Source organism: Fukomys damarensis, unplaced genomic scaffold, assembly GCF_012274545.1.
Source record: "Fukomys damarensis isolate Sample0158 unplaced genomic scaffold, DMR_v1.0_HiC HiC_scaffold_15, whole genome shotgun sequence".
Classification (NCBI taxonomy): Eukaryota; Metazoa; Chordata; class Mammalia; order Rodentia; family Bathyergidae; genus Fukomys; species Fukomys damarensis.
Genome location: NW_022900927.1, coordinates 40,551,571 through 40,578,000, shown reverse-complemented (window position 1 = coordinate 40,578,000; position 26,430 = coordinate 40,551,571). Strand labels below are relative to the sequence as shown.

The 26,430-nt window shown below is 35.2% G+C and overlaps 2 protein-coding genes across 9 annotated transcripts in view; one reads left to right on the top strand and one right to left on the bottom strand.

The window, feature by feature from the left end:
* The first annotated feature begins 1,796 nt into the window (after positions 1–1,796).
* Positions 1,797–9,446, top strand: Csrp2 (cysteine and glycine rich protein 2). The gene is made up of 5 exons (XM_010639533.3): positions 1,797–1,928; positions 4,677–4,845; positions 7,767–7,896; positions 8,521–8,614; positions 9,137–9,446. Exons 1-5 carry the CDS (start codon positions 1,817–1,819, stop codon positions 9,211–9,213), a joined length of 582 nt encoding a protein of 193 aa, XP_010637835.1. The 5' UTR covers positions 1,797–1,816; the 3' UTR covers positions 9,214–9,446.
* The window catches only part of Zdhhc17 (zinc finger DHHC-type palmitoyltransferase 17), a 78,339-nt gene continuing 61,344 nt past the window's right edge, over positions 9,436–26,430 (bottom strand). For 4 of the 8 annotated variants that reach the window (XM_033763791.1, XM_033763789.1, XM_033763793.1 and 1 more), the window contains 5 exons: positions 24,859–24,952; positions 19,846–19,929; positions 18,438–18,595; positions 17,781–17,875; positions 13,783–16,581 (listed from right to left, as the gene is read on the bottom strand). In XM_033763791.1, the coding sequence (XP_033619682.1) occupies positions 16,443–16,581; positions 17,781–17,875; positions 18,438–18,595; positions 19,846–19,929; positions 24,859–24,952 (570 nt within the window). In that variant the 3' untranslated portion in view covers positions 13,783–16,442. Of the gene's footprint in view, positions 9,659–10,527; positions 10,937–13,782; positions 16,582–17,780; positions 17,876–18,437; positions 18,596–19,845; positions 19,930–24,858; positions 24,953–26,430 lie in introns of those variants that run through there. The other 4 variants (XR_004517290.1, XR_004517289.1, XR_004517291.1 and 1 more) reach the window with 4 other exon arrangements.

The window sequence follows — 26,430 nt, the reverse complement described above, 5'->3', positions numbered from 1 at the left end:
AAAAAGTTTTGTTTTAGCTAACAGTTCTGAAGGCTGGGAAATCCAAAATCGGGCACTAGCATCTGCCTAGCTTCTGGTGAGGGCCATGTGCTGCTTCATGAATGGTGGAAAAGTGGACAGGTAAGCAAGTGTGACTAAAGGGGACTTGATTCTATATAGCAACCCTCTATTATGAAAACCCATTCTTGAATAAACTACATTAGTCCCTTCATGAGGATGGAACCTTCACAAATCAAAAACCTTATTGTAGGCCTCAATTCTCAACATTGCTACACCGAGGAATTAAGATTCCTATGCATGTTTTCATGAGAACAAACCATAGTCTAGCCATACAAAATTTCTAAATGTTCACCTCAATTTTGGCTTGAATTGGTAACATGTATGGTGGACCATCATAAGGAGACCATATTTTAATAAGTATGTCTAAACCACATGAACTAAGAGAGATGGTTATCTGGGAAAAGTATTACCAGAAGAGGGGCAAGATGCCCAGCACAGTGATTAATTTTATACATTTTTCTTTTGGAAAGCCTCAGTGTTCAGGAAATTTTTGGATTCTGGACCGTCTTACAGGGGTAGGATGAAAATTCACCACTGTTTATGTTAAGAATCAAAGATTTCTTCAGTCCTTTCCACTTAGAAGCCTTCCTTTTTCCCTCTTTTCTGGCCAGATTTTGCATTAGTAGGGAAGTCTCAGCTTTCTTTACCAGCTAGAGAGGCAAATGGCTTATCCAAAGAAATTTAACAGGCAAGGGCTGTAAATATTGCTTACAGAAAGGAAATCTAAAGAGGATGATCAGAAAAAAAAAAGGTTATTTTACTGTTTTTAGATCCCACTCAGGGCAAGACAGACATAACAAGTCTTCTTAGCTGGATGACTATGTATTGGTAAAGGCAGTTAAGGATGCTGGCCATTCAGAACCAGGCATTGAAAACTCTGGCGCAGTGGACCATTTTGTTGAGAAGGGAGATTAGAAAATGTTCAGAATACTAAGATAGCCTTGGATTTAAATTTCCTGCTGAACTATAGTATTAGACCATGTTCTGACACACTTTTACAAACAGTTCATGTTGCTTGGAAGGGAACTTGGTAGAAATTCCTTATGGCCTCAGAATTCCATCAGAGTGGGAAAATGAACTGTTGGCTGGACTAGTAGACTTCAGGAGTAGTGAAGCAGAGAAAGTTCACTCATGGCCATCTGGATGGCTGTTTGTTGTGGTTACAGCAGGACTCCTGCATGCAGTTGTACTAGTCACATACAACTATTTCTGCTGTAATTGTGCATAACTTCAGACAAATACAAAACTTGTTCTTGCAAGGCAGTACACTTTATTCCTCCCTAGAAAATTTCAGAGCTTGTATAAGTGCTAAGAATTTAGTGTTGTTACAATGAATTAAGCATATAGTAGAAACCTCCACCCAAGACTTAAAAAAGAAGTTGAAGATTGTAGTGTAAGGGAGGTGGCAGTGTTTGCCTTTCCATTCCCCACACAACTTTATCTCCTGTGGATTTTAGTGACATTGTTTTACGCCTGGCGACCTGTAATGTTTAATTGAAAGCAACTCCTTTGTCTTGTAGGGGGGTAAAAAATCTTATGCATGACAAGCCAGTTTCCTAATGAAAGAGCTATAATTTGGGAGAAAAAAATGGGTTATTTTTGAGGAACACAGGGCTTCTTTTTTTTTTTAAAGACCTGGTTTGAGTGGTTCATAAAGAAACAAGATTTGCAGCTGTCTCCTGGGTTTAAATAGCTCCCTAGGGAGCTTGTCCGACAGGCGCAGGGGGCATTCTGATGAATCCTTTGTTCCTGCAGAATGCCGGTCTGGGGAGGTGGAAACAAGTGTGGGGCCTGCGCAAGGACTGTGTACCACGCTGAGGAGGTGCAGTGTGACGGGAGGAGCTTCCACCGCTGCTGCTTTCTGTGCAGTAAGTATCCCCATGTGCTTTGACAAGTTATGTGTGAAAAGCTTCAGTTTACCTTTTTAAGAAAATAAATTGAAGCTTATTTTAGAAGTACAAGCATTTTCACCTGTCTGTTGTCTTAAGACATTGTTAAGTGCTCAGGTTAGCAAAGACATGAGTGGCCCAAGACACTTGGCCTTCATCTCGCTGCTGCTTTCTGTGCAGTAAGTATCCCCATGTGCTTTGACAAGTTATGTGTGAAAAGCTTCAGTTTACCTTTTTAAGAAAATAAATTGAAGCTTATTTTAGAAGTACAAGCATTTTCACCTGTCTGTTGTCTTAAGACATTGTTAAGTGCTCAGGTTAGCAAAGACATGAGTGGCCCAAGACACTTGGCCTTCATCTATCTGCCTTTTATATATTTTTAGCCCGCTCTCGCCCTCCCTCTGTCCCCCTCTCCCTCTCCCTCTGTTCACTGAGAGCTTAATGTCATATACGAAGCGTGGTACCTAGCAGTTTGTGGTACACTCTTTTTGAATAAATGAATTGCCCTTTTTCCACCAAGTTTTCTTTCTGGGTTTCTTTCTATGGTTTCTTTGAAACCTTACTTTACATCATACTTATAATTGAAAATCAGATGCCAACAATTTCTGTATTAGTTCAAATTGTTTTCTGTGGTGATGAATATCTAGAGTTATTTCTGGTTATTGATACTCTAAATTTGGGAGAAAGGAGCATAGGATATGCAAATGCCTTTCACATCAGGAATGACTGTTTTCTTCTAGACTTCTGATGACAGGAATTAGGACATAAAACAACACATGCTTACTCTTTCTACAGTCAGTAAATACCCAAGGAGAGAAACAGAATGAAAGAGAAGCTCCATTCAAAAGTCTCTTCTAATGACAATTAATGCTTCAGCTTTAAACAGTAGTTTAGCAGTTTAAGAAAGCTCTTCATTAATTATCTTTTAAGTGAGATAATTTAATGAAGGATTTATTAACTGGAAGGAACCCAACATATTATTACCTTATCTGTATTATTGAGAAGTTACCGTAAAAAGCCATAAGTTAAAAAATAAGTTTGCTCACATAATCCTCACAAAAAACTTCTTTGAAATTTGTATTTTCCTATTCTGGTAGAAGCCAGCATTCAAAGTGTCTGGACCTCTTAATAGTATGACTGCTTCACATATAATTAGAAGCTGGTAACAGAGAGCTTCATTTATGCAAAGTAAAAATAATATATATGAATGTTTGCTATGTACACCTCCATGACAGCTAGTATTGCTCACAAGATTTGGTTTAACCATTTTTTTTAAAGTTAGTGACTTATTTTTATTTTTAGTTTTTGAACCTCTTTTTCAGCATGCTTGCAACCAAGAAAGTATGGAAACAAAGAAAAATTTAAATACTTAGAAATTGTTCCGTTGCATCTAGGTTAAGCCATGATGTCTGATAACACAACAAAGTTTCTGTTTACTAAACAGGTTCTTAATAGGCATTTTTAATTATTTTCTGATTGTCTCTGTTGACAAAAGCCTTTTAAGGAAACAATTTAGTGTAGTTTACAGATCTTTCAGAATTTACTGCAGAAAATAGGGATGAGGAGTAAGGAAAGGAGGGGTGATCATCGGGTAAAACTTCATATATCTAAACTTGCTTGGTTAATACAAGTTTTTCAGAAATTTCATGTATTTATTTATATTCATATTGTTAAGGCTATTAATTCTTTAGTAGTTTATGGTTTTAGTTTAACTGTCTTTAAGCAAATGTTTCAGTACTTGAACCTCAATGGTTAGGTTCCACAGTGGATGTTATTTTATTCTGATGTAATAGAAACTTAATGAACTTTTTACAAATGAGCCAGATAGTCATCTTTCCCTCTTCCTTTCTCTATCCTTTCTTTGTCTTGCCTTCCTTCACCTTTTAAATAAGGGGGTAAAATTCCTATTTTCCAGCTGCTCAGTTGTGCTACCCATGAATTTCTTCACAGTTTACTTTTTTTCTCCTCATGTTTAATTGAAGTTTTAGAAAGTGAAATAATGTCTGGATAAAACTTGATAACATTTGGCAGTTTCATGAAGTGAGATACGTGGAACTGTCTTGTGGCTAGAAATGCATCAAAGAGGAATGTATTCTAGTTTGAGACAGAAGGGAAAACAAATGCAGACTCACTTGATGACTTTCAGATATATCACTGCTAGAGAGGCTGGTGGGGAGGATGAAAAAAGAGTACTCATTCCCATCCTAGGCTATTGATGAAAACTTGAATGATAGACTTAAAATTTTTTATACCAGAGGGTGCTTTCTGGGGGAAGAGGGGCTTCAGAGGCATTTCTCCTCAAAACAGTATCCTTTTATTCTCTATCAGGTTGTGATGTAATAGTACTAAGTATGAAAAGGCTAAAAGGATCGAGTGTGTTAAAGGTTGAGAAAATGGTTTGCAAGTAGGACATTGTTAGTTCCAGTTTTTGTTTATGTACTTACAGCCATCTTGGAAACTACTCCTTCCTGCCAGAGAGGTAGACCATTTGGAAAAGTTAAGACACTTTGGATGTTAAAGTCCTGATACTTTTCTGAAGTGACTATCATCATCATATAATGGAGAAAAGCTTAAATAATTTTCAAATGTAGCTGACCTAGGTGCTCTCACAGCTTTTGGCAAATCATAAGCTAAACTATGAATGAGCCTGTGCTTTTACTGTTTGTACACTGCTGCTCTAAGTAAAGTGTATCACTGGAATGTATAAACCTAACATTTCCCCCGCAGTGGTTTGCAGAAAAAATTTAGATAGCACAACAGTGGCAATTCACGATGAAGAGATCTACTGCAAATCCTGCTATGGAAAAAAGTATGGGCCAAAAGGCTATGGTTACGGCCAGGGTGCTGGCACACTCAACATGGACCGTGGGGAGCGGCTGGGCATCAAGCCAGAGAGGTGAGAGGAGAATGTTTGTTACCTTCAGATATGAATTACAACAGTTAATGTCGCTTGATGGACAGGAATTTGGGACTTTCCAGATTTTTAGCTTAAATTAAGTAAATAAAATGTGACTCATTTTCTAATGTAAACTAGTAACTATAATTTCATTAATACTTGACAATTTTGGACTAATAAAGTTCTTACTATTCTAGTCCTGGCTTTAGAGCATTCCAAGAAGTATCAAGGAGTTATATTCTCCAAAGCAAGTGTTCACCTCTATTTCCATAAAATATCATATCTATTGAACTTTACATAGTAGTTCATATTCAGGCTAAATAATCTCATTTGGAATTTCCCCTTAATTCCTATTTTCATTTGAACTAATCACTTTATACATCCATTTTATATTGAAGCCAAAATTGGTATAGTCCAATAAAAGAGGGGTTGTCCTTGGACAATGTAGTAAAACATGCCAGACACCTTGCATTTTTAACATACGTTAACTCACAGCAGTCCTACAAGGTTGCATTTCCTGTCATACTGCAGAATAAATTGAAGCTGGGGGTGGTAGCTAAGACAGAGAAGGATCACAAGCTTGAACCCATCCTGGGCTTAGTGAGTCCCTCTCTCAAAATATAAAAATTAAAGGGCTAGGATGTCACTCAGTGTGGAAACCATGGGTTCAATCCCCAGGCCACTCCCCCTCCCCCAACTAAGTAATTTTCCTACAGTCACACTTACTTGTAGAGCTCTGGCTTGGCCAAAATAATTATCATTACTGAGTGGCTACTTATCTGCTCAAATTTATCTTCATTCTGTATAATCCTCACAGTGTACCTCTCGGGTACAGCTAATCTGTCCCTATTTTACAGCTGAGGGCACTAAAGGGCAGGTCACAGAGAGGGAGCTAAGACTTGAATCAATGCGTTTAGCTCCAAAACCTGGACTCTTGTACTGCAGCATTTGCTACGTTAAGGCTCCCCTCTCTCCTCTTTCCGAATTTCTAGGTTATAGTGTCTTATTGTGCACCAGTTGTACCCAAGCTGTCTTTCATTCACTGCTGCATCCTGTCACTCATAGGAGCCCAGCCTCCCTTTGTTAAAATTTACTGTACTTTTCTGCCTGCCTCACAAGCGCTAGATCCCAAGTTCAATCCCCAGTACCAAAAAAAAAAAAAAAATACTGTACTTTTGTTTTCCACCTTTCAATCTAGTTGTTTCAGGGTTTCATTTCATACCTTTCAAAATACATGTATCAGTACACCATCCCCTCAACCAAAGCCCTAACCCCAAAAGTTTTAAGTCAGTGGTTTTGGCCATAATTCAAAGACTTGTAGAGCCTTCTCTTAACTTCCACTTCTCTAACTGCTCCAATAATAGGCAAATCCTGTGCTGACCTGTATGCATCTGTCATCTTTTTATAAAGTCTGGCCACATTCTATCACCCTTCAGGACCAGGTATAGGATGACTTGCTTTCCCAAGAGGCCTTAATGGTTCCATGCTATGCATGCTACATTTGCAATCCTATGGCATGCTGCAATTGTAGCACTCATGGAGATTTAACATCTTTACAAGGATCTCCTTGAGGCAGCACTGAGTTGGAAGAACATTTTCCTAGTGGCAGACCTGCATTTTCATAGCAGGCTCACATCTTCTTAATTCTTTAGCCTTTCACCAAGTAATTTAACATCTGAGTTCCCATTTCTTCATCTGTAATATGAGGGATCAGTTATTATCCATTCTGTATGAAGTTGTTAAAAGGTAGATGGAAGATTATCTTCACTTATGTGAAGTTCTTGTTAATACTGGCAGATTTGGAAATTCAAATGGGCTTACAACTACAAGTTCTGGACATCACTGTTAAGCTTTTAAAGGACAGTTTAAAAATAAGCATATCAGTAGTTTGTGAAAGGATTTTGAAAATATACCTACCTTAGGGACAAATATACCTTAGGGACAAATGAAGAAACCTGTATTATGAATTACTACTTTGAATTGATTTTTGTTGCTTAAAATATTTCCAGTGGCCACACTAGTCAATTAATAATGCTGTATTAAACAACTTTGGTGGGCTGTTAATTAATCAAAAAAATGGATGTAGTGGAAATGAAAATACATGTCGTGTTTGAATAAATTGTTTTGTGAAAAGGTACTTTTTCTCAGTAAAATTTTGATTTTATATGTGTATATGATTGAATAAAATATAACCAAGAGAACATTGTTTTTCTAGCAGGAAATACTGGCACTTACCTGCTTGTTCAGTTCTGTCATTATGTCTCACCTCCTCAGCTTCTAAGGTTCTAAAAAGGTCTCAAAGCCCAATAAATGTTCTGTTCATGTTAAGTATACCTAGTTGCTGAATGGAAAACAATCTCTGCTGAAGTATGGATTACCTTGGTGACCTGTAAATAGTAACAAAAATACCATTCTATCTAGTGAAAAAGTAAAAATAAAACACATTGTAATAGGGAAATTTATTTTTTCCTCATAAAGAAAGTAGTTTATTCACACTTTACTGGGAAACTAGAGAATCCATAAAACATGCTTAACGTTCTTAAGCATGATCTATTTGCAGAATTGTTTAACAGTTGTTTTCCACCCCCTGCCCAAATCTGTTAAGTACAAAGCTAGATAGGAATCTAGTGAATATTCTGGGGTAAAAAGGTAATTACATAGTGGAGAGGCCAGCACTAGGGATTACATGAATTGTGCTTAGACTCCTAGACATTCAGTTTGAGGGCATGGCTCTTTGTAGCAATCATGAGTCCACATAAGTTAAGTAACTCTGGCCAGCACCTGAGATTAATTTCTTGATTTTTTTTCTCCTGTTATGGTTTGGAGACAGGATAGCAGTTAACTCCGAATTTCACTGTTCTTGTGTACTTATAAGGGCCTTTTGGGAAATCTTGCCTCACTTATTCTTTCCCTTTCCAAAGTGCTCAACCCCACAGGCCTACAACAAATCCAAACACTTCTAAATTTGCTCAGAAATTTGGAGGTGCTGAGAAGTGTTCCAGATGTGGGGATTCTGTATATGCTGCTGAGAAGATAATTGGAGCTGGAAAGGTAAAGTGCTATTTTGAATTAATAACAGTGAATGACTCTACTCTGCTCCCTTTATCCCCCACCATATCATTCTACCCAAAAGCTTTATACTCTGCTTTGAATTAAACTTTAAACCAAAATTTCATCAGAATCATCCACTTTATGAAATGATGCCCTTATTTCATAAATCACTTGTTTCTGTAAGAAATTTGTTTTCATGGGGAATGGTTACTAAAAAGTCCAGACTTTAAAAACCTGGAATATGCAGGTTTTCCAGGGTTATCAGGGTCACTACACTGCATACTAGTTAAGTGTGGATTTGGAAAAGTTACACCACCTCCTTGAGCTACCAAGTTCTCGGTAAGGTGACAGACTTTAAAGAAACAGACTGGTTTTTTGGCCAAGGCCTGATAACTGCTCTTAGGGAAATAGCCCTTCTGTGTATTAGCTCCCACCCCAGGTCTCCTTTGAATGAAGTTTAAAGTCAGCCCTTCTGTGGTGCCAAACAGTGTAGACAGGCAGGAGGGCTAGTTGCAGCCCAGGAGCTTGTTTTGGGGTTGATCATCGTGAACTACCTTTGCCACTTCTAAGTTACACTGCACGAAACAATCCTCTCAAAATGTACTAACATAATTTCTCTTCTAGCCCTGGCACAAAAACTGTTTCCGATGTGCCAAGTGTGGGAAGAGTCTTGAATCAACAACTCTGACTGAGAAAGAAGGTGAAATCTATTGTAAAGGTAACATTTAATCTGTTACTGCTATTCATGAATTTCTCACACTGGCCATTATTCAGTGAAGTGTCATTAGTACAAAACAACAAAAAAATTGCACGCTGAAAACAAAAAAGATATAGTCACCAGCTACTTGAAAATACAAGATCCAGAGATGCCAGAAGACTCCAGAGAACCAGTCTTTTTCTGTTCATTTAAAATTTAACCCCACAAATAATGAAAAACATCACACAGAGGTAGTCTTCTAACCTCATGCTATAAGCAAAGAATATGAATATATGAGGGTAAAACCAAATATATAACTAAGCTTGCCTTACTTTCATGCTTATAACTTAGCATGACCATGAGTTAAACACTAGGGAATCAGAATGCTTGTACTTTCCTTCAGTTTGAGGCTATTACAAGACACTTTTTATACCTTCAGTTGAACTCTTTGGCATAGCCAATTTTGTCTTTTAATTTATAGGGTTTGTCTTAATGCTAGTGAAACTTAATTGACTTTTACTATCTCTCCCTTTTCTTTTGTAGGATGTTATGCAAAGAACTTTGGGCCCAAGGGATTTGGCTATGGCCAAGGAGCAGGAGCCCTTGTCCATGCTCAGTAAAGGTGCAACTCAAAACTAAGCATCACACACTGAGAATCTCTTCATAATCTAGACACAGATAATCACGTAATACTAAACTACTGTGAAATTTGATTGGCATTAAGTACTGTATATTACTCTGTACTTGGATAGGCTAACTTGTAAAAAAGAGCATTATTTTCTTTTGCTTTGTTCACCAGAATATTCAAGAACCATTACTTTTACATTTTCAATAAAATCTGCTTTGAGTGTTTAGTGTCGTTTAATCAACCTATGGGAACGGCTATGATTTCAGTTAGTGGAAAATCATTGGGGTCTTAACCTCATTTGTATTTGTGTTGACAAGGATACCAGGCACCAGGCATCACCTTTCTGCTCCTCAGAGCTGGCATTCAGCTGTACACCATCTCTGTCCTTCTGCCCCATTAGAGCCTGTGGGTTAACTCTTCTATGTTGGAATAGTTTTCTGCAAAGTATGCATTAGAAAACTGAGATTACTAAAAGGTAGTATTGAAAGCTCCACTTCAGCATCACCAAAAGCACAATCTCTAGAGGCAGTTTGGAGCCACAGAAGCCCTTTTAAAAGATTCCTCAGAAAAGGCAAACTGACTTAGAGCAGGCATATTGTTAGAAAACATGGGTTCCTTGGATTTATACTTAAAGATTACAGACAACTACAGAATCTGAGGCTTAACATGATACTTTTTAGAAACTCCCCACTCTGATCAGAATTATGTTGACTCAACTAAATCCTAGAGACTGAGGTGCTTTTTTCACATATTTCAACTCTATATAAGTAGCAAAGAATGTTTTCTGGGTACATTCAGCTGCCTCAGGCAGAAAAAGGGCATTACACTAAACAAGGAATATTTTCCCCCTCCTGCAAAGGTGAAACTAGTCTGTAACATATGCTGACAGGATTAAACGAGCCTGGTTGTGAACACATTTTCATTTTCTCCCAAGTCCATTTTTAGACACCATATTGCTTATTCTGAATGGCTAAAAGGGATATGTATGACTTGGGAGGAGAAAGTTGATTGAGTGTATACTGAGAAATAATTCATGCTTATTTTGTAACAGCAATTTCAGGTTTATAAGGTATATCAGTTCCATTGGTAAGGGGAAGGGCCTTTAAGCAGGATGGGAAAGTTTATTATCAATGAAAGGAATTGAACTAAAAGAAAAAGAATACCTGTGATGGTTTTAAAGTGTGTCCAGATTCTTCCCACTAAAGAGCTGTGATTATATACAGCCTTGTAGATTAACAGTGCACACTTCTGTATTGAAGGCCTTGAGATCCTAATACTGATTTAGTTTGTCTATGAAAAAATTTACCTATGGAAATGTCTGTCTGGTTTTCCAACTGTTCTTCCTCATAACCCCTCTTCATCTTAAGTCCAAAGAGATACTGTTTTTTAAGTCCAAAGAGATAGTTGTATTTATTAGTATTTTCTACATTGGAAATTTAAAAACTAATTGACTTCTCTTACAGCTAAAACAAAATAAGAGGGAACAAAGGCAAATTAATGAAAAACATTTCAGGACACTGGATATTAGACGACAAAGGATAGTTATGGGAAAAAATGGAATCAGTCTTACAAATTACCAAAGTCTACTGCTTTGAGGTTCTAGGCTGTAGTGCAAGGAAGGAGAACACAGCTGGAAGCCATCCTGAGTTGAGACAGAGCAGAGTGGGGGACACACACCATGGCGGCTTCACAGAACTTGAGTCGTGCGGAGAACCCTGGAATTATGCAGAGCACACACTTCAGCAGTGTTCTGATGGAACAAGTATGTACTGTCCAAGGCAAAAAACTCACTACTCTTTGTGACAAGGTACTTGTTCACACCAGCAAGACAGAAACATAATTACCAGGGTTTTCGCTTTAGAGTGTAAGCACCTCTTACATTAAAATGGGGAGTAATCGGATATAAGTTGAACACTATTATTGTTTTGCCTACCAGATTTTAAAAGACCTAAAAGGATCAAAACTTCTGAGTCCCGGAATAAAGCCCCAACATTTTTATAGGAGTACAAAAATATCCAGCAATCAATTGATATGGTATGACATCTAACAAAAAACTACCAGGTAGCTGAGCATTACAGGTCCATGCCTATAATCCAAGTACTCAGAAGGCTGAAGCAGCGGGGCAGCAAGTTTAAGCAAGCCTGGGCAACTTAGGGGGTCTTGTCAGTAAGTGAAGGCTGGGGGTGTCGCTCAGCACTTCCTGGGTTCAATCCCCTATATTGGGAAAAAGGATGAAGGCAAAAAATCTATCAAAATCAATCCAGAATCCAGATATGAAAATTAGCAGGTAGAGATAGTAAAAACCATAACTATTTTCAAAAAGTGATACTTAAGATGTAAAAAAGGTCCATTAAAAGAGTAGGTGACAACTATAGTGTAACATTAAAATACTGAATTGTGTTAATGAACAAGTAGATGTTATAAGACATGTGAATGAAATAAACTGCAAAAAAAAAAAAAACCTGAAACAGTGAAGTATGAAATACTCAAGTGATCCACTGTACATGTAACTGAAATTTCCAAAAAGGGGAAAAAAAATACTTCAAGAAATGATGACTAGAAATGTTCTAGATTTGGTGAAAAACCTACAGACTGAAGAAGCAGGAGAAGCATCAACCAAGATCCTTTCTGATGTGGTAAATGGAAATGCACTGGGAGTACTAAAAGCATTGCCATTTATTAAAAATGTATCAGCTGGGCATGGTGGTGCATGCTTGTAAACCCTGTGCTTTGGGAGGCTAAGGCGAGGATTCCAAATTTAAACCCAGCCTAGACATTAGTGTTAGCAACACCCTCTCTCAAAATAAAAAATTTTGATAAAAAAATGAGAAATTAGATTCATTCATAGGAAAATGGATACATATTGAGGATATACTCCTAAGTGAAATAAGTCACATGTAAATACCGAATTTCTCTGGTTTGAAAACTAAAACAGTACATAAGATACTAGATATAATAGACAACGTGAAATAGGGAGAAAAGGAGTGTAGGGAAAGTGGGAAGGGTAGGGGAAAGGTAATAAGGAGAAAAATATATGAGAATATGGAAATAAAAGTGTAAATGGGGAGGGGAGAAGGGGGTGAAGGGAGGGCAGGGACAAGGGGAAAAAATGAGAACCAAGACCTGTCACATAAAGGTACACAATCCCAATGATGAATGTAACTGTACTGTATACCTAAAATGTACCAATAAACTCAATGAGAGAAAAAAAATTTGGAAAAAGGCTGGAGATACAGTGTGATGTAGTTCTATCTCCAGTAAGGGGTAGGAGATCAATCCTAGGAAACATTTGATGACAGAGACATTCTAGTAAAATTTATCTGAACAAAACATTCATGTCCACTTCAAAAGCAAGTTTTGTAAAAGCAACATTTGGTTTTCTTGAATTTGTGACCTAGGTGCCTTAGATAAATGGATATTCTGAATGTTTCAGAATTACAGATTTTCCTATTTTAAAAGTCACAGATACATTCAATAACAAACTCTTAGAAAAAGCACTTTAAGAAACTCAAGATTTACTAACAAGAAGCATATTCTGACACGCACCATTTGTTTATATATCTATGGACTCCTAGAATCATAAACCAAAATATGAACAATAGAAAAGGGCCCCTTTGTAATTTTAATTTTTTTAATTTTCAAAGGTTTCTTTGCCATATATACCTTCTCAAGTAACCAAGATCAATATTTAGTTAAGTTTCATTTTGTAATATTTTGGGCATACATTAAAAACTTAGGATTAAGTGAAATAAGTCACACATGTGTAAATACCGAATAGTTTCTCTGGTGTGAATAAACTGCAATAATACATAAGATCCTAATAAGATTACTGACATTGTGAAAAGGGAAGAAAGGGGCTAAAGGTGTAGGGAAGGTGGGATGGGTAGGGGAAAGGTAATAAGGGAAAAGAAAAAAAATGTGAGACAATGAAAACATGGAAATAAAGTGTTTGTAGATGAGGAGAGGAGGAGGGGGTGAAAGGAGGGCAGGAAAAAGGGGAAAAAATGAGAACCAAGACCTGTCATGTAGAGGTATAAGATCCCAACAATGAATGTAACTGTACTGTATCCCTAAAATGTACCAATAAACTCAATTAAAGCTGAAAAAAAAACAAAACCTTAGGATTCATATAGCTTGGAAGGATCCTAATCAATTCTACAGAATAAAGTTTATAAATATTTATACAAAGGCCAGGTGTGGTGCCACACACCTGTAATCCCAGCATTCAGGAGGCTAAGGCAGATCACTGAGTTTAAGGCTAGCCTGGGTTACACGGTAAGTTTAAGACAAGCTTGAATTGCATAGTGAGACCCTGTCAACAAAATAAAAGACTGGAAATACACAAACACACACACACAGGCATACACAAAAAAATGGAAAATGTTAATACACAAACTTTTACTTTCTACAATCTTATGCCTCATGATTTCTAGTTGTCTAAGATATAAATATACAGAATAATCACTTCACATTACAGGTATTACCATGGTTTCATCAATTTAAGTAAACTGCATGAAATTATAAACAAGCACACATTTAAGAGTCAATATTTATTCTGCTTAATATTTTACAAAATTTTGACAGGTTTAATTTATGTAAGGAGAACTAATTATTAAACACTTTACAGGTTTTTCTTTCCACAGAGTAACACAGTAAGTAGCAAAATAATACTTGGCACAGTTATAAATAAAGTATAAAATAAAAACATTCATAGCTTAAGTGTAATGATGTTGTTTTATACCTATTAATATTTCAAATTCCTAAAAAAACAAAAAATATGAATGAAAAAAACTCCAAAGTAATGCAAGTTCACAGCTGAGAATTAAATTTCTATTTGTTAAAAGTATCCAATTAAGCTGATAAGAACTATTCCGAGAAAGTCTGCCTTCATCCCCAACTTTAAAGCTGGGTTAAAATGATTCTATACATAGAACCTACAAAGTAATTAAACAAGATGATACACTGCTGTGTAGGTGGCTCCTCACCATCTGACCATTTCTGAGTTACGAGAATTCAGTGGGTCTACGAAATAATTAGTACTACAGCATTTTCACTGCAAATGTTTTCCAAGTATTTATACATCTAGGGGTCTTTTGTCTATTTAATTGAGACATTTATTTGCACTAAAAAGAATACTGTACCACAAAGACAGACATGGTAACAACATTCTTATTCAAATGCTGAGAAAACTACCACTTTGTAAGTGTTGATAAAAATGTGTTAGACAAAAATTGCAAATGAGTCTTCATGTGAACTGGCTCAAAATACAAAAAAATTAAAACAAATCCTAGCATTGTATAAATAATTTTGAATTTAAAAATTATCTAGAATTTCCCCCAATTGTTAGTCAAAACTAGCAGTGACATTTGCAAAGTTAACCGATTTTTTACAATCTATGATAAAATGGCACAATGCTATTGCCACCCCACACGAATCTCTTCCCTTTTCAAAAATAAAGTACTATTGCCAATTTTCTATTATTAAAACACCCAGGTACACTTAAGGATAATCTTTTTATGGGTGACTTGTGATCAAAGAAATTACTATATAAAAATGGTAGTATTTGGAAATACTGAACATCGACTATATACATTTTCACTGCTCCTCTTACTAAGGCAAGGGGCGGGTATACCAAAGATTGCTTTAATACCTGTAATCTGCAGTTTACAGGACATTCTAATTGTTCCAAGTATCAGACATGCAGTGAACTTGTGGGGTATAATGCCTATTAACAGCAATATTGAACATCACTAGAAGCTCATTATCTCCCTTTTCTTTTTGCTTGGATAAAATGAAAAGAGCAGCTTTAAAAACACATATATCGACACAAAGAAAAGTATTTGATAAATTATTTATATACAGATACACATTCTTTACACTGGTCTAGGATCTGTCATCAGTCTGACTTCCCTTCTTCCCTCTTCCCTATTCCATTCCCTCTCACAGGTTTCCCACAGGTTGCTCGAACCACAGTTTGCTACAGCATTTAAGAGGACTAAACCAAGTCTCACTCTGTAAACAATATTCATGGAAGTAGTGACTAGTAATTTACCATGAGGGTATGGCAATGCTGCAACAAAAATTGATCAGTGCATCACATTTAACAGTAAAAATATCTTTCTGAAATTGTTTCAGCATTAAAAAACTTAAAAAACATATTCAATATTGGGAAAAGTGAAATAATGGAGATTAAATCCTACTTTCTGATAGGTCATTTAAAAAACCAGACCACCCCATTAGCTTTTCTTTTATTCACATATGCTATGTACAGAGATCATGCTCCATCTTTAGCTTAAACTGTTATTTTCTACAATTTATTTTGAAGTTCAGAGTTTTTAAAGTATATCCATTTACCTCTATTACTAAGAATTTTGCATTAGCTTATTTGTTTTGCCTTTAAAAATCTCACCTCAACTCTTAAAAATTGGACTGTTTGCACATCAAATTATTCTAATTTATGCTTCATTGGATAGTATCTGCTAGTATACATTCTATGCAGTATATCATGCACTTAGTAGGGCTTTTAAATTTGAACAAAATATAACTTACTATGCTCATGCAAGTGCTTCATTATTAGACCATAAAACCTCAGTGCAAGGTTACTACAAATTATTTCAATGAACTAGAAATACACTGGCATTGTAACAACTGATAAAACAGCATATTTTTTGTGAACATTATTTTCTTGTGCCTTTGAAGATACATTACAGTATATCCCTAATAAAACCATGATTTTTTAAAATCACAGTTTTGCGTGTACATTTTAAAATGTACAAAATGGTCTCATTCAATATAACTCTGGAATTAGATGCAATTCTCTTAGTAGACTGCATCATAAAGTGTAGCCAATATAATATAAACTTAGTTTCAGTTAGAAGAGAACATTTCTGATCAGTATACAATGTCGGTCAACAGAAAAAATAATTTTTTTCATAAAGTATGAGAACAAAACCAAAAAGTTGAGTATGTAGTGAATTCCCACATTAAGAACCATTAAAATCCTTTTTATGATCTTTAATCTTCCCAGAAGTGGCAGTGTGCTCTGTCCATGTTGACTTTTGTTAATAAAAGTGTTGACAAAAAGACTGTAAAATTCACTGTTAGCCCTACACATAGCATGCTATTATTGTTCAAGGATGTGGATTCGAGTGTGAGAGAGACACGGACAGACACAATTTTCAGGCACCACTCAGCAATATGCTTCATAGGATAAAGATGTTGCTACACAAGCTGGTACCCAGATCCTGATATTTGGTCATATTCTATTGTATACTGTCTGGTCCAGTCCACGATAACAGGACGAAAGAGGCCACAGCATCGAAATTCAAAGAAGTCTGTAATATTCCTTACACATCCATGGCTAAAAAGCCGCCCCAAAAGAAAAAAATTCAGTTAGTACAGATGATAAAATTCAGTTAGTACAGAGTTAAATATAATTTTGGTGTTCAACATATTTTTTTCTAAGCTTAAAAGCTCAAGTTATTGGCCAGAAAGAACCGGTTTATCTTTACAAAAAAAGTATCATTCATGTGTCTCCATAAAACAACTTTCTTTTCGTTAATTTAAAAGGTAACACAATTATATTTTAATTACTCAAATCTGCATTTTTGATAAAATTTTTCTGCATTACTTTGATAAAAATCTTGATTTTTTTGGATGAGAGAAACTCTCCAAAATTGAAAAAGGAAATAAAATACAAAATAATCATTTTATATATATATATGATTTGGCAGAGGACCAACATAAAAATTTTAAAAAGAAAGGTAGAGCCAGGGATTTAGCTCAGTGGTTCCGCCGCCTGCCTCGCAAGCAGAAGGACCCAAGTTCAATACCCAGTACAAAACAAAGAAAACCAAAAATATTTTTGCGCTGGGGATTTAGCTCAGTGGTTACGGTGTTTGCCTCCCAAGTGCAAGGGCCTGAGTTCAATCCCTGGTACCAAAGTGGGGAAAAAAAAGGTAAAGGGTAAGTTCAGGAAATTTTAGGACTTCTCTAATACTTCTAGAAACTATTTTTACATCTTATATAATTATTATATTTACAGAACTCTCCCCTTTTTTGTTTGTACTGGGGATTGAACTCAGGTCCTTGCATTTGAGAGGCAGGCGGTGGAACCACTGAGCTAAATCCCCAGCCCTCCCTTTGTTTTTATGTAAAAGTTTGCAATAATTAATAATACTATAAAAGCCTGAGGGCATGTAGTAACATATGAAATTAAATTTTAAATATTTCATGTAAATGAGCCACTACTAGGTATCAGATTATATGCAATTTTAAAAATACATTTATAACAAAGTTATACAGTTGATATGATGAACTGTATATAGTTGATATAATGAACTGTTATGAAGTAACCCATACCACTTCTTCAGAAATCTTATACTCATTAGCATTTAAAAGCTAGTTATCATATTGCCCAGTAAAAGATATATTCCCTATCTAATATTTTCTTGCCATACCTAAAAAAAACACTTTCTTCTAATATATTAGATAATTATTGAGCTTGCTAAGAAGTTTGTAAGATAAAAGAAAATACTAAATTTATAAATCTGCACATACTTGAATGGGCTTTCAATAGATGTTGTTGTGACTTTAAAGTGCTTGTATCTTCTGGCATTCATTCTTTCATTTGTAGTAATACCTAAACATGATATCTAAGAAGAAAGAAAAGAACCCATGATTCTGAATAATTAATATTAAAAAAATTAATTCTCAAGGAATCTAGGATAGAGAGGAAAATGATGAAATCTTTGGTTTTCTATCACGAACTACCACTTTATGAAAAGTAACCAGTTAAATGTGAAAGATATTAAAAAACAGGTTACAAGGTATTGTGCACAGAAAACCTTTCCATCAGGCTCTTTCAGAATGAACCTTTTAAGAACCCTTAATTTTAAAGTATTGAATTAAGTGATTTTTGCATTTAATTATGCTGTACCACTAAAATGAATACACAATTAAAGAGATCTGTGCTCAAACACATGCAACTGTGTATATTTGAATCAAGAATTACAAATTAAAAATTGTGCTGAAAGCAGTACTAAAAGTAAGAAATTTATAATAGAAAAATACAAAGGAGGACAAGAGGGAAACAGAAGTGAAAGTAAATAAAAATTCTTAAAAAGCCAAGTGGTTAAGAATACATTATTATTTCTTAAACAAGGAGAAAAATTCTTCATGTTTCTCAGCACACTAAAGAACTAATAATGCACATACCTGGTACATCTGACACATGAGTAATACAGCAACCCACATGAAATGAAAAACACTGTTCAGAAACATCCAAAACATCCAAGGTGAACATGTAGCAATTTGAGTAATATATGTCCAAAATCCATCCTTGGTGTAAGTGGTCTCACAGTGAAGTCCCCAGTCTAAAATCAGAAGACAAGAAACTCACCTTTACTTAATAATCGTTAAAGAAGCACTTCATGTAGGCATGAGTGCTGACATCACCTAGAAAGCATGATCATAACAGTCTGTTTAATTGATGTCATACAATAGCTAATGTTTTTATACTCTTAAATAACTTCATTATATTTTAATGAAAAAAGTATTTACCAAACACAAGAATGGAAAAGCAGCAGCAAATCTTGAAAAGAAATCAGCAAATCTTGAAAAAAAAATTTAGTGTATCTTCAGAATAAACAGATTTGGTGTTCCATACATACAGTACTTGAAAGAACATTTTCTTTAAACAAAGACGATGGATGAGAATTTTTGGAGTGGGGCAAATAACATAACCAGATTACTTCAGTGAGATAGACATACTCCTTGATGGCTGCTACCATAAAGAATTACTTCATTGGAAAGAAACTGTGCTCTTTCAGATGTGATGGGCCAGAAATTAAGTCAAGCTCTTTAACCAAATCTTTTTCTTAATCTCTATTTGAGGAGATAACCTCCTTTTCTGCATTACTGCAATAGCACTGATTATTTTTAATATATCAGGGGATAAAAGGACTAAGACTTTTTAAACCAGAATCTAATAAAGATCCAATAAAAATCTAATGAAGATATAATACAACTTTATGTTAACCTTGCCCAAGCCTCGAAACATATTAACATCTTCATTTAAACTCTTCTAGATTGGGTTCTCAATTCAATAAAAACTCATAATTTCTTGTAAGATACTACATCTATAAAATCAAATGAGTGAAAACTTATCTTAAAAAAGGGTAACTTCTGATACCTACTAATATTCTCCAACAGGCAAGAATTATATATTACTTTTCAAAATATTTTAAGTTTTGTGCAAAGTTAAAGTATTATTTCCCAGCTATTTGGTTAGAAAGAACTAGTACAATCATTCACTCTATGGATCACTAAACTAACATAAGCACATAATGTGAGATGTTGGTGTATTCTACCCTGATGCTTCTCAAAGCCTATTACACAGCTATGTTTCTCAAAGGACACATGTATTAAAAGGTGGTTAACTAATAACTGTTTGCTTGTATTATACGTGGAACATATTTGATAGATCTGTATCTTTTTCCTTGATGTGTCATATGGTACCCCAAACTATATTTTTGTTAAGACTTTCACCATTATATAATATAGTAACTATAATCTGAGTAAAACATTTATATTTTAAGAAGGCAAAAAAATGAATTGTACTCACAAGAAATACAACCATAAATCATCCAACAGATCATAAAAAGCAAGAAGAATAGGTAGCCCATAAAGTACCTATGGTTGCCTGCACCTAAAGAACACAGAAGCCATGAACATTTCAACTAAGAAAAAACAACTTATATCTTTTGGGGGTATACTATGAAATATGCTATAATTTGGACAATAATCACATATATTAATTATTTTACAAAATGGTTTTCCAGAAAATAAGTGTTTAATAAATGTTTTAATGAGCCCTTAAAACATGAATGCTTATAAATACCATTTTGCTTATAATTCCAAATACAAAAAGATATGACTGCAATGATGTTTATTCCAAAGGCAAAGGAGTCCCAAAGAATAAAATAAATCACAATCCTAACCTTCAGTCCTAGTCTTTGTTATGTGAGGTTTAAAACAGCCTTATGTTATCTTTTCTTTTATAAGCCTTACAATCCAACTTTTCAAAGGCTATTCCAATATTCACACAATCTTTGTAATCTCTTCTTAATCTGTATTGGAGGAAGTAGATTCCTTCTGTTCATTAGTGCAATAGCATGGATTCTTTCTAGTGTCTCCTTTTAATTATTTCCTTTCTGTCACTTCTTAAACTCTCCACGACCAATTCTCAGATCACTTAGTTCATCTCCTCAGATTATACCACTCTTAAACATGAAGGTGTAGATAGTTCTTATATGTCATTCCTTTCTGCTTCTGTACATAAAATCATTGAGGAAAAGAAAATGGCATAGTAGGGATCAGTAGCAAAATTCTGCCTCTCCAAGATCCAGAAACCAAAGAGTGAAAAATAACTTGTTGAAGAAGAAGAGAAGCAGATCAGTGAGAATTGAGAAGGAACTAACAGAAAAATTAGATGCTACAGAAAAGGTGGAAAGATAGTCCACAACACAGAGAAAAGAAGCAAACAATGTGGACTCTCTGCCCAGCTCTCATGGCTCATAGGGAGGGGAAACCACAGTCTCCAAAAGTAAGTACCCAGGACTAGGAGATCCAGGGAGAAACAGCAGCAAAGCCCACATCTGTGTGAACTCCAAAAACAGGGTAAAGTTTTACTCTGAGAGGACTTTCAAAGAGCAGGCAACAAACCAGAGAGGGATTCAAGCATGGACCCCTGTGGTATCCGGAGTAGATACTTTTAAATCTGAGACTCAGAACAATTAAAACACAACTTCACTCCAGTGTTACCTTTCCACAATGACTGGTATGAGACACCTACGGCAGACAGCATAGGCAGGGAGTGAGCTAGAAAGATTACCCCAAGTTTAACTTAGGCTGGAAAAGGAATTGGTCCCACCCCTGGAGGCCAGGCTTCAGCTGTGCTCAGAAACTGCTGCGTTTGAAAGTGCCTGACTACATGATTAACTTGAACCTTCTGCCCTCCTGAGTACATGTAGCACAGATCTGAGGTCTGATCACCTTTCCTATCTATCAACATAAGCAAGACCAGGTCTTGCCATTGGCATTGCCAAAGCGTGGAGTAAACAGAAGGGCTTCTGAAATAAGGGGTGGACCTCACCATCCCACAGGCTCCTGTAGGGCTAGGTGGAGAAAACCAAGATTTGCTGGACTCCAAAATAGCAGGTCCTAGATGGAAATCATCCATTCAAAAATAAAGAGAAAAGGGCCAGGAAGGGTTTAGCTCAGTGGTACTACACCTGCCTCACAAGCACAAGGTCCTGAGTTCAATCCGTGTACTAGAAAAAAACATTTTTTTCCCTACTTTTAGACTCATTTCCTTTTTTCTTTTTTCTTTCTCTTTTTTTCTATTTTTACTCTCCATATTTTTCTTCCTTTTTCTTTTATCGATTTCTTGTGTATTTTGTTACTTTTATCTAATTTTATAAATATCCTTCTACTCTATAACAGATCTTTTGTCTTACTTTTCTCTTTTCCATCTATTGTTTAATTTTTCAAATTTTTCTTTTTGCATTCTCCTATTCTCAACCCTCGATATGTCTAATATTATAACCATTAAAACTTTATTAATCTTTAGACTGTTGACTTTGTTACTGATGAGTTCTTTTCTATTAACAGAGGTATAGTTATTGCATTTAGTAAATATTGTATGTCAGTATTTGTTTTGTCTTCGATTTATACTATAATTATACATTTCTTTTCTAAAGTAAGGGCAGTACAGTGTTAGATCTTATGGTTTGTCAATATCCATTTTGTCTTGAATGATATTACTATTACTGATTTATTTGTTATTACCAGAGTGGCATAGTTGTTGCTATCAACAGGTTTTCTCTTTATGCCAAAACCGAGATTATCTTTGTAGCATTAATAATACTGTAGTCCAGTCCTAGACTGGGCACTGGGCCAATTATATTATATCTCCCTTTCCCATATTAATAGAAGGAATGAGATCTTAGGGCAGAGGTAAAGGATTATAAATACTACACCCTGAGAGTATCAATGAAAATAAGACTAAAGAAATCTCCAAAATAGCAACAAAGTCTTTCCACTATTAGCAACCACAAATATAAGAAAACAAAACAAAACAAAAAAATCCAAAAAACAATAGAAACAAGAGAAGAGAAGGCAAAAAAAAATTCCTCTCAAAACTCCCAACTCCCCCAAAGCTGAACTATGGGGTATTGAGGGGGAGGAGAGCAAAAGACACACAACCAAATTATTCAAAAGGATAACAGAGATTAAAAGAGATCAATAAAGTGCTCATCAGGCTCACAGAAAATATAATCAGATCATGGAGGTAATAAAACAATCAGGGAGCTTATAGAAGATACTAATGAAAAGGTAGCTGAGCTAAACAAAATAAAAAACACGAATGACCAGTTTAGCAAGTAAGTACATCCATGCAAAGGTTCCAAACAGAAATCCAGGAGATCAAAAATTATAAAGAACAGGCAATAGAAGTGATCAATATGAAGACAAAATAACAGAATTAGAAGGTAAGAGATGCTTTCAAGAGATGTTTTACTCACAGATAACCTTAAAAACATTAAGAGAATATAAACGGCTGCTAAATGATGCAAAGACGACAAATCTAAGATTAACTGGAGTACATGAAAAATCAGAACACAGCACAAAGGACATAAAAAAACCTATTTGTCAAAATAACAGCAGAAAACTTTCCAAAAATTGGTAAAGAATTAAATATATATAATTATCTATATATTAAATAGCCACAAATACAGAACATCTTTAAGTCACATCATAGTCAAAATACCTGAAGCCCAACACAGGAACAGAATCTTAAAGCTGTTAGAGAAAAGAATCACTTACAAAGGTAAAACTAAACTATGAAAATTACAATAGACTTTTCAACACAAACCTTAAAGGCCAAGAGACCTTGGTGCAAAATGTTTCAAGCCCTAAAAGAAAACAATTTCCAATCTAGGCTAACATATCCTGAAAAGCTATCTTTTAAAACTGAGAGAAAAAAAGATACTTTTATGATAAAAAGCACCTAAAGAAATTCATAATCACCAAACCAGCTGTCTAAAGAAATTCTTAAGGATATCCTAGAAGAGTCTATGGTACACACGCCACAGTGGGCTGTCTGTATCACTGAACACTCTTCAAGGTTCACAATCACTGTCCTAAAAAGATACAATGAACCTAATAAAGCCAAAAACAGAATGAATTTATTAGGCAGAGTAGGCAGTTAAGGAAAGTGGCATGGGGATCAGCAACAAGAAAATAATGAAATGACAAGAATAAGTCAGTACCTTTTAGTATAACTGTTAATGTGAATGGTCTCAACTCCCCTATCAAAAGATATAGATTAGTAGACTGGATCAAGAAATAAAACCCAACAAAATACAGTATGTTAGAAACACATTTAATAAATAATTAAAAAAAAATACAAAGGCCTGAAAGCAATAATCCATACAATGGGAACCCAGAAAAAAATCCCAAGTAGCTATCACAATTTAAGACAAGGTGGATTTGAAGCCCAAGCTGATCAGAAGAAGCAAAGAAGGTCACATATTGGTTAAGGGAACAATTACAGGAAGACATAACAATTTAAAACAAATATGCTCCAAACACTGGTGCACCCAACTTCATAAAACAAACCCTACTGAGCCAAGTGTGGTAGTACACACCTGTAATCCCAACACTTGGGAGGCTGAAGCAGAAGGATTGTCAAGAGTTCAAGGCCAGCTTAGGCTACATAGTGAGTTCAAGACCAGCCTAAATATATAGCAATATCCTATCTCAAAAAACAAAAAACAAACACTACTGAACCTAACATAAAAAAAATCAGGTAAATACCAACACAGTTAAAAGTGAGGACCTCAATATCTGTCACAAATAAATCAACTGGACAAAAATCAACAAAGAAATATCAGCACTGAATCTAACCTTCAAACAAATGTTCAATATAGTTCTCACAACATTAATCAACAAAGATACAGTGATACAGACAGCATGGTACTGGCAAAACAAAAACCCAGGTGATCAATGGAACCAAACAGAGGATGCAGAAACAATTCCAACTTTTCTTATATGAGAAACCCAAACTATAAATAAAAATCAATATAAATGATAATAAAAGAAGAAAACGACAGAGAGAGGGAGAATAGGGAGAAAGAAAAACAAATGCTGCCACAGGGAAGGGAGGGGAAATCAAGGGAATTGAGATGTGCTATGTACATGTGCCAACTCCTCACAATGAAGGTAATCAAATATGTATCAATAAAATTTTTTTAAATTATGCTTTCTATAATTTAATTTTAAAAACTTTTTTGCCTCCTTATTAATTTCAATCTTACTAATGGAAAAAGTAGGAAAGATAAAGCATTAGAGAGAATGTATAGAGAAACAGTATCAATCTTCTCTAAACAATGATTTGGTAATTTTTTTCCTCTCTGAATTGAGTAGCTGTTTTATCAACTAGCAGGTAATGGGGGTTTGGGATTGGGATTGAGGATATAAGAATGAATTTCTACCATCTACTTTAATATTGTATACTTTCATTAGATAAAGTAACTTCAATGAACAATGTTATTTAGAAATTACTAATGTAACTCACCTACACAGTTACCCACCCATGGGCAATGATGATCAAATTTCGCTATACAGCGGTTGCACACACCACAGTGTTTGGACCTTACTGGTTTCCGTATCTGTTAATAGGCACAATAAAGGATTATGAAAAACACTCCAGACAAGAATGAAAAGGTGGACATTTATTTTCTCAAAATACAATTATAAAAACACAAAACTATACTTTCTGAACAAGAGTACACCACTGTTTCCCCTCAATTAAAAACAAAAAAGTGATGAAAATAAAGTGTTTGTAGATGGGGAGAGGAGGAGGGGGTGAAGGGCGGGCACTGGTAAGGGGAAAAAATGAGAATCAAGACTTGTCATGTAGAGGTACAAGATCCCAACAATGAATGTAACTGTACTGTATGCCTAAAATGTACCAATAAACTCAATTAAAGCTGGGGGAAAAAAAAAAACAAAAAAGAATTACTGTTTTGTTTTAATGAAATCTCAACTGTAGTAACAAGGACTAAAAGGATAAGACTACAAATTCTCAAAAATGGAACAGAATCACCAATTTACAAAAGTAACAACTATAAATTGAAGATCAATTCAATATTGTGATGAGTGATGCTGTATTTAATTCATATTTATCAAATTTCTAAATAGAAAGGTAACACTCTCCAGACTTCAAAATGAAGACCTGTTTAACTAATGGTTATAAGACTGGGCTTTAATAAGTAAAACTGTCACTAAATAAAAGGAAGGCCAGCTTAGAGTGGGATAAAACAATCTTCTAAAGTTCAAAATAGCTAATAAAAGCGACTTCCCAAGGTAACAAATCAAGCAAAAAACAGTAAGTGTACATATTTGTTTCTCTTCCTGAAATCTCAGATTAAGGTTTAGCATTACCTCTGCTAGAACTTATGACCATATATAAGAAAGCAGAATATGTTTGTAGATTTGATGTCACTTTCTCTTGCAAAAAAAATAAAAAATTCATTACTCAGTTCATGACTGACAAGAATTCACGGTTATGGTGTCTATGTTAAGTGCCTTGAAATGCTTTTTATACTAATTGATGCTAAATTAGCCAAAGAATATAAAAATTCCCTGGTGATCTTAAAAGGACTGGCAATTCTAATGCCAGAAGAGCTAGTAATAAGCTTATGATAGAAAAATTGTAATAGCCATCACTTCTCATATTGGTGTTTCAATAAAAGCACTGCCATTTCTGCATTATTTTCCAGAAGGTTATACACTGTTCTGAAGAACTCAGGAAAAGGTATAGATAGGTGGACTGTGCAGTTCTTGATCTACTGTGGGCCAAGAAAGGAAGCTGTTCTTCATTACAGATGTGAGATGAAATCTACTTAAGAGAAACCAAGAGAATATACCAAATAACTACCCTCACTTCTAACCCTCAGCTACAATTCTTCTTTGGGCAATTATACTAGTCAAAATTTTGAACAATAGAGCAACCTGGTCTCAAAGTTCCTGAATATACAGTAACAGCTATCTTCACTGAATGATTATATAATATGCCATATGGTAAGTACATCCACACTGCATACTTGATTATGTGGAACAGAGTATTCCCACGGAAGAGCAGTAT

What these genes read in the sequence shown, in the direction of transcription:
- Csrp2 (XM_010639533.3), top strand. Translation starts at nt 1,817, where the DNA reads ATGCCGGTCTGGGGAGGTGGAAACAAGTGTGGGGCCTGCGCAAGGACT. An exon ending in CTGGGCATCAAGCCAGAGAG is followed by an intron (nt 4,846 to 7,766) that starts GTGAGAGGAGAA and finishes CCCTTTCCAAAG; the next exon opens with TGCTCAACCCCACAGGCCTA. An exon ending in AGATAATTGGAGCTGGAAAG is followed by an intron (nt 7,897 to 8,520) that starts GTAAAGTGCTAT and finishes TTTCTCTTCTAG; the next exon opens with CCCTGGCACAAAAACTGTTT.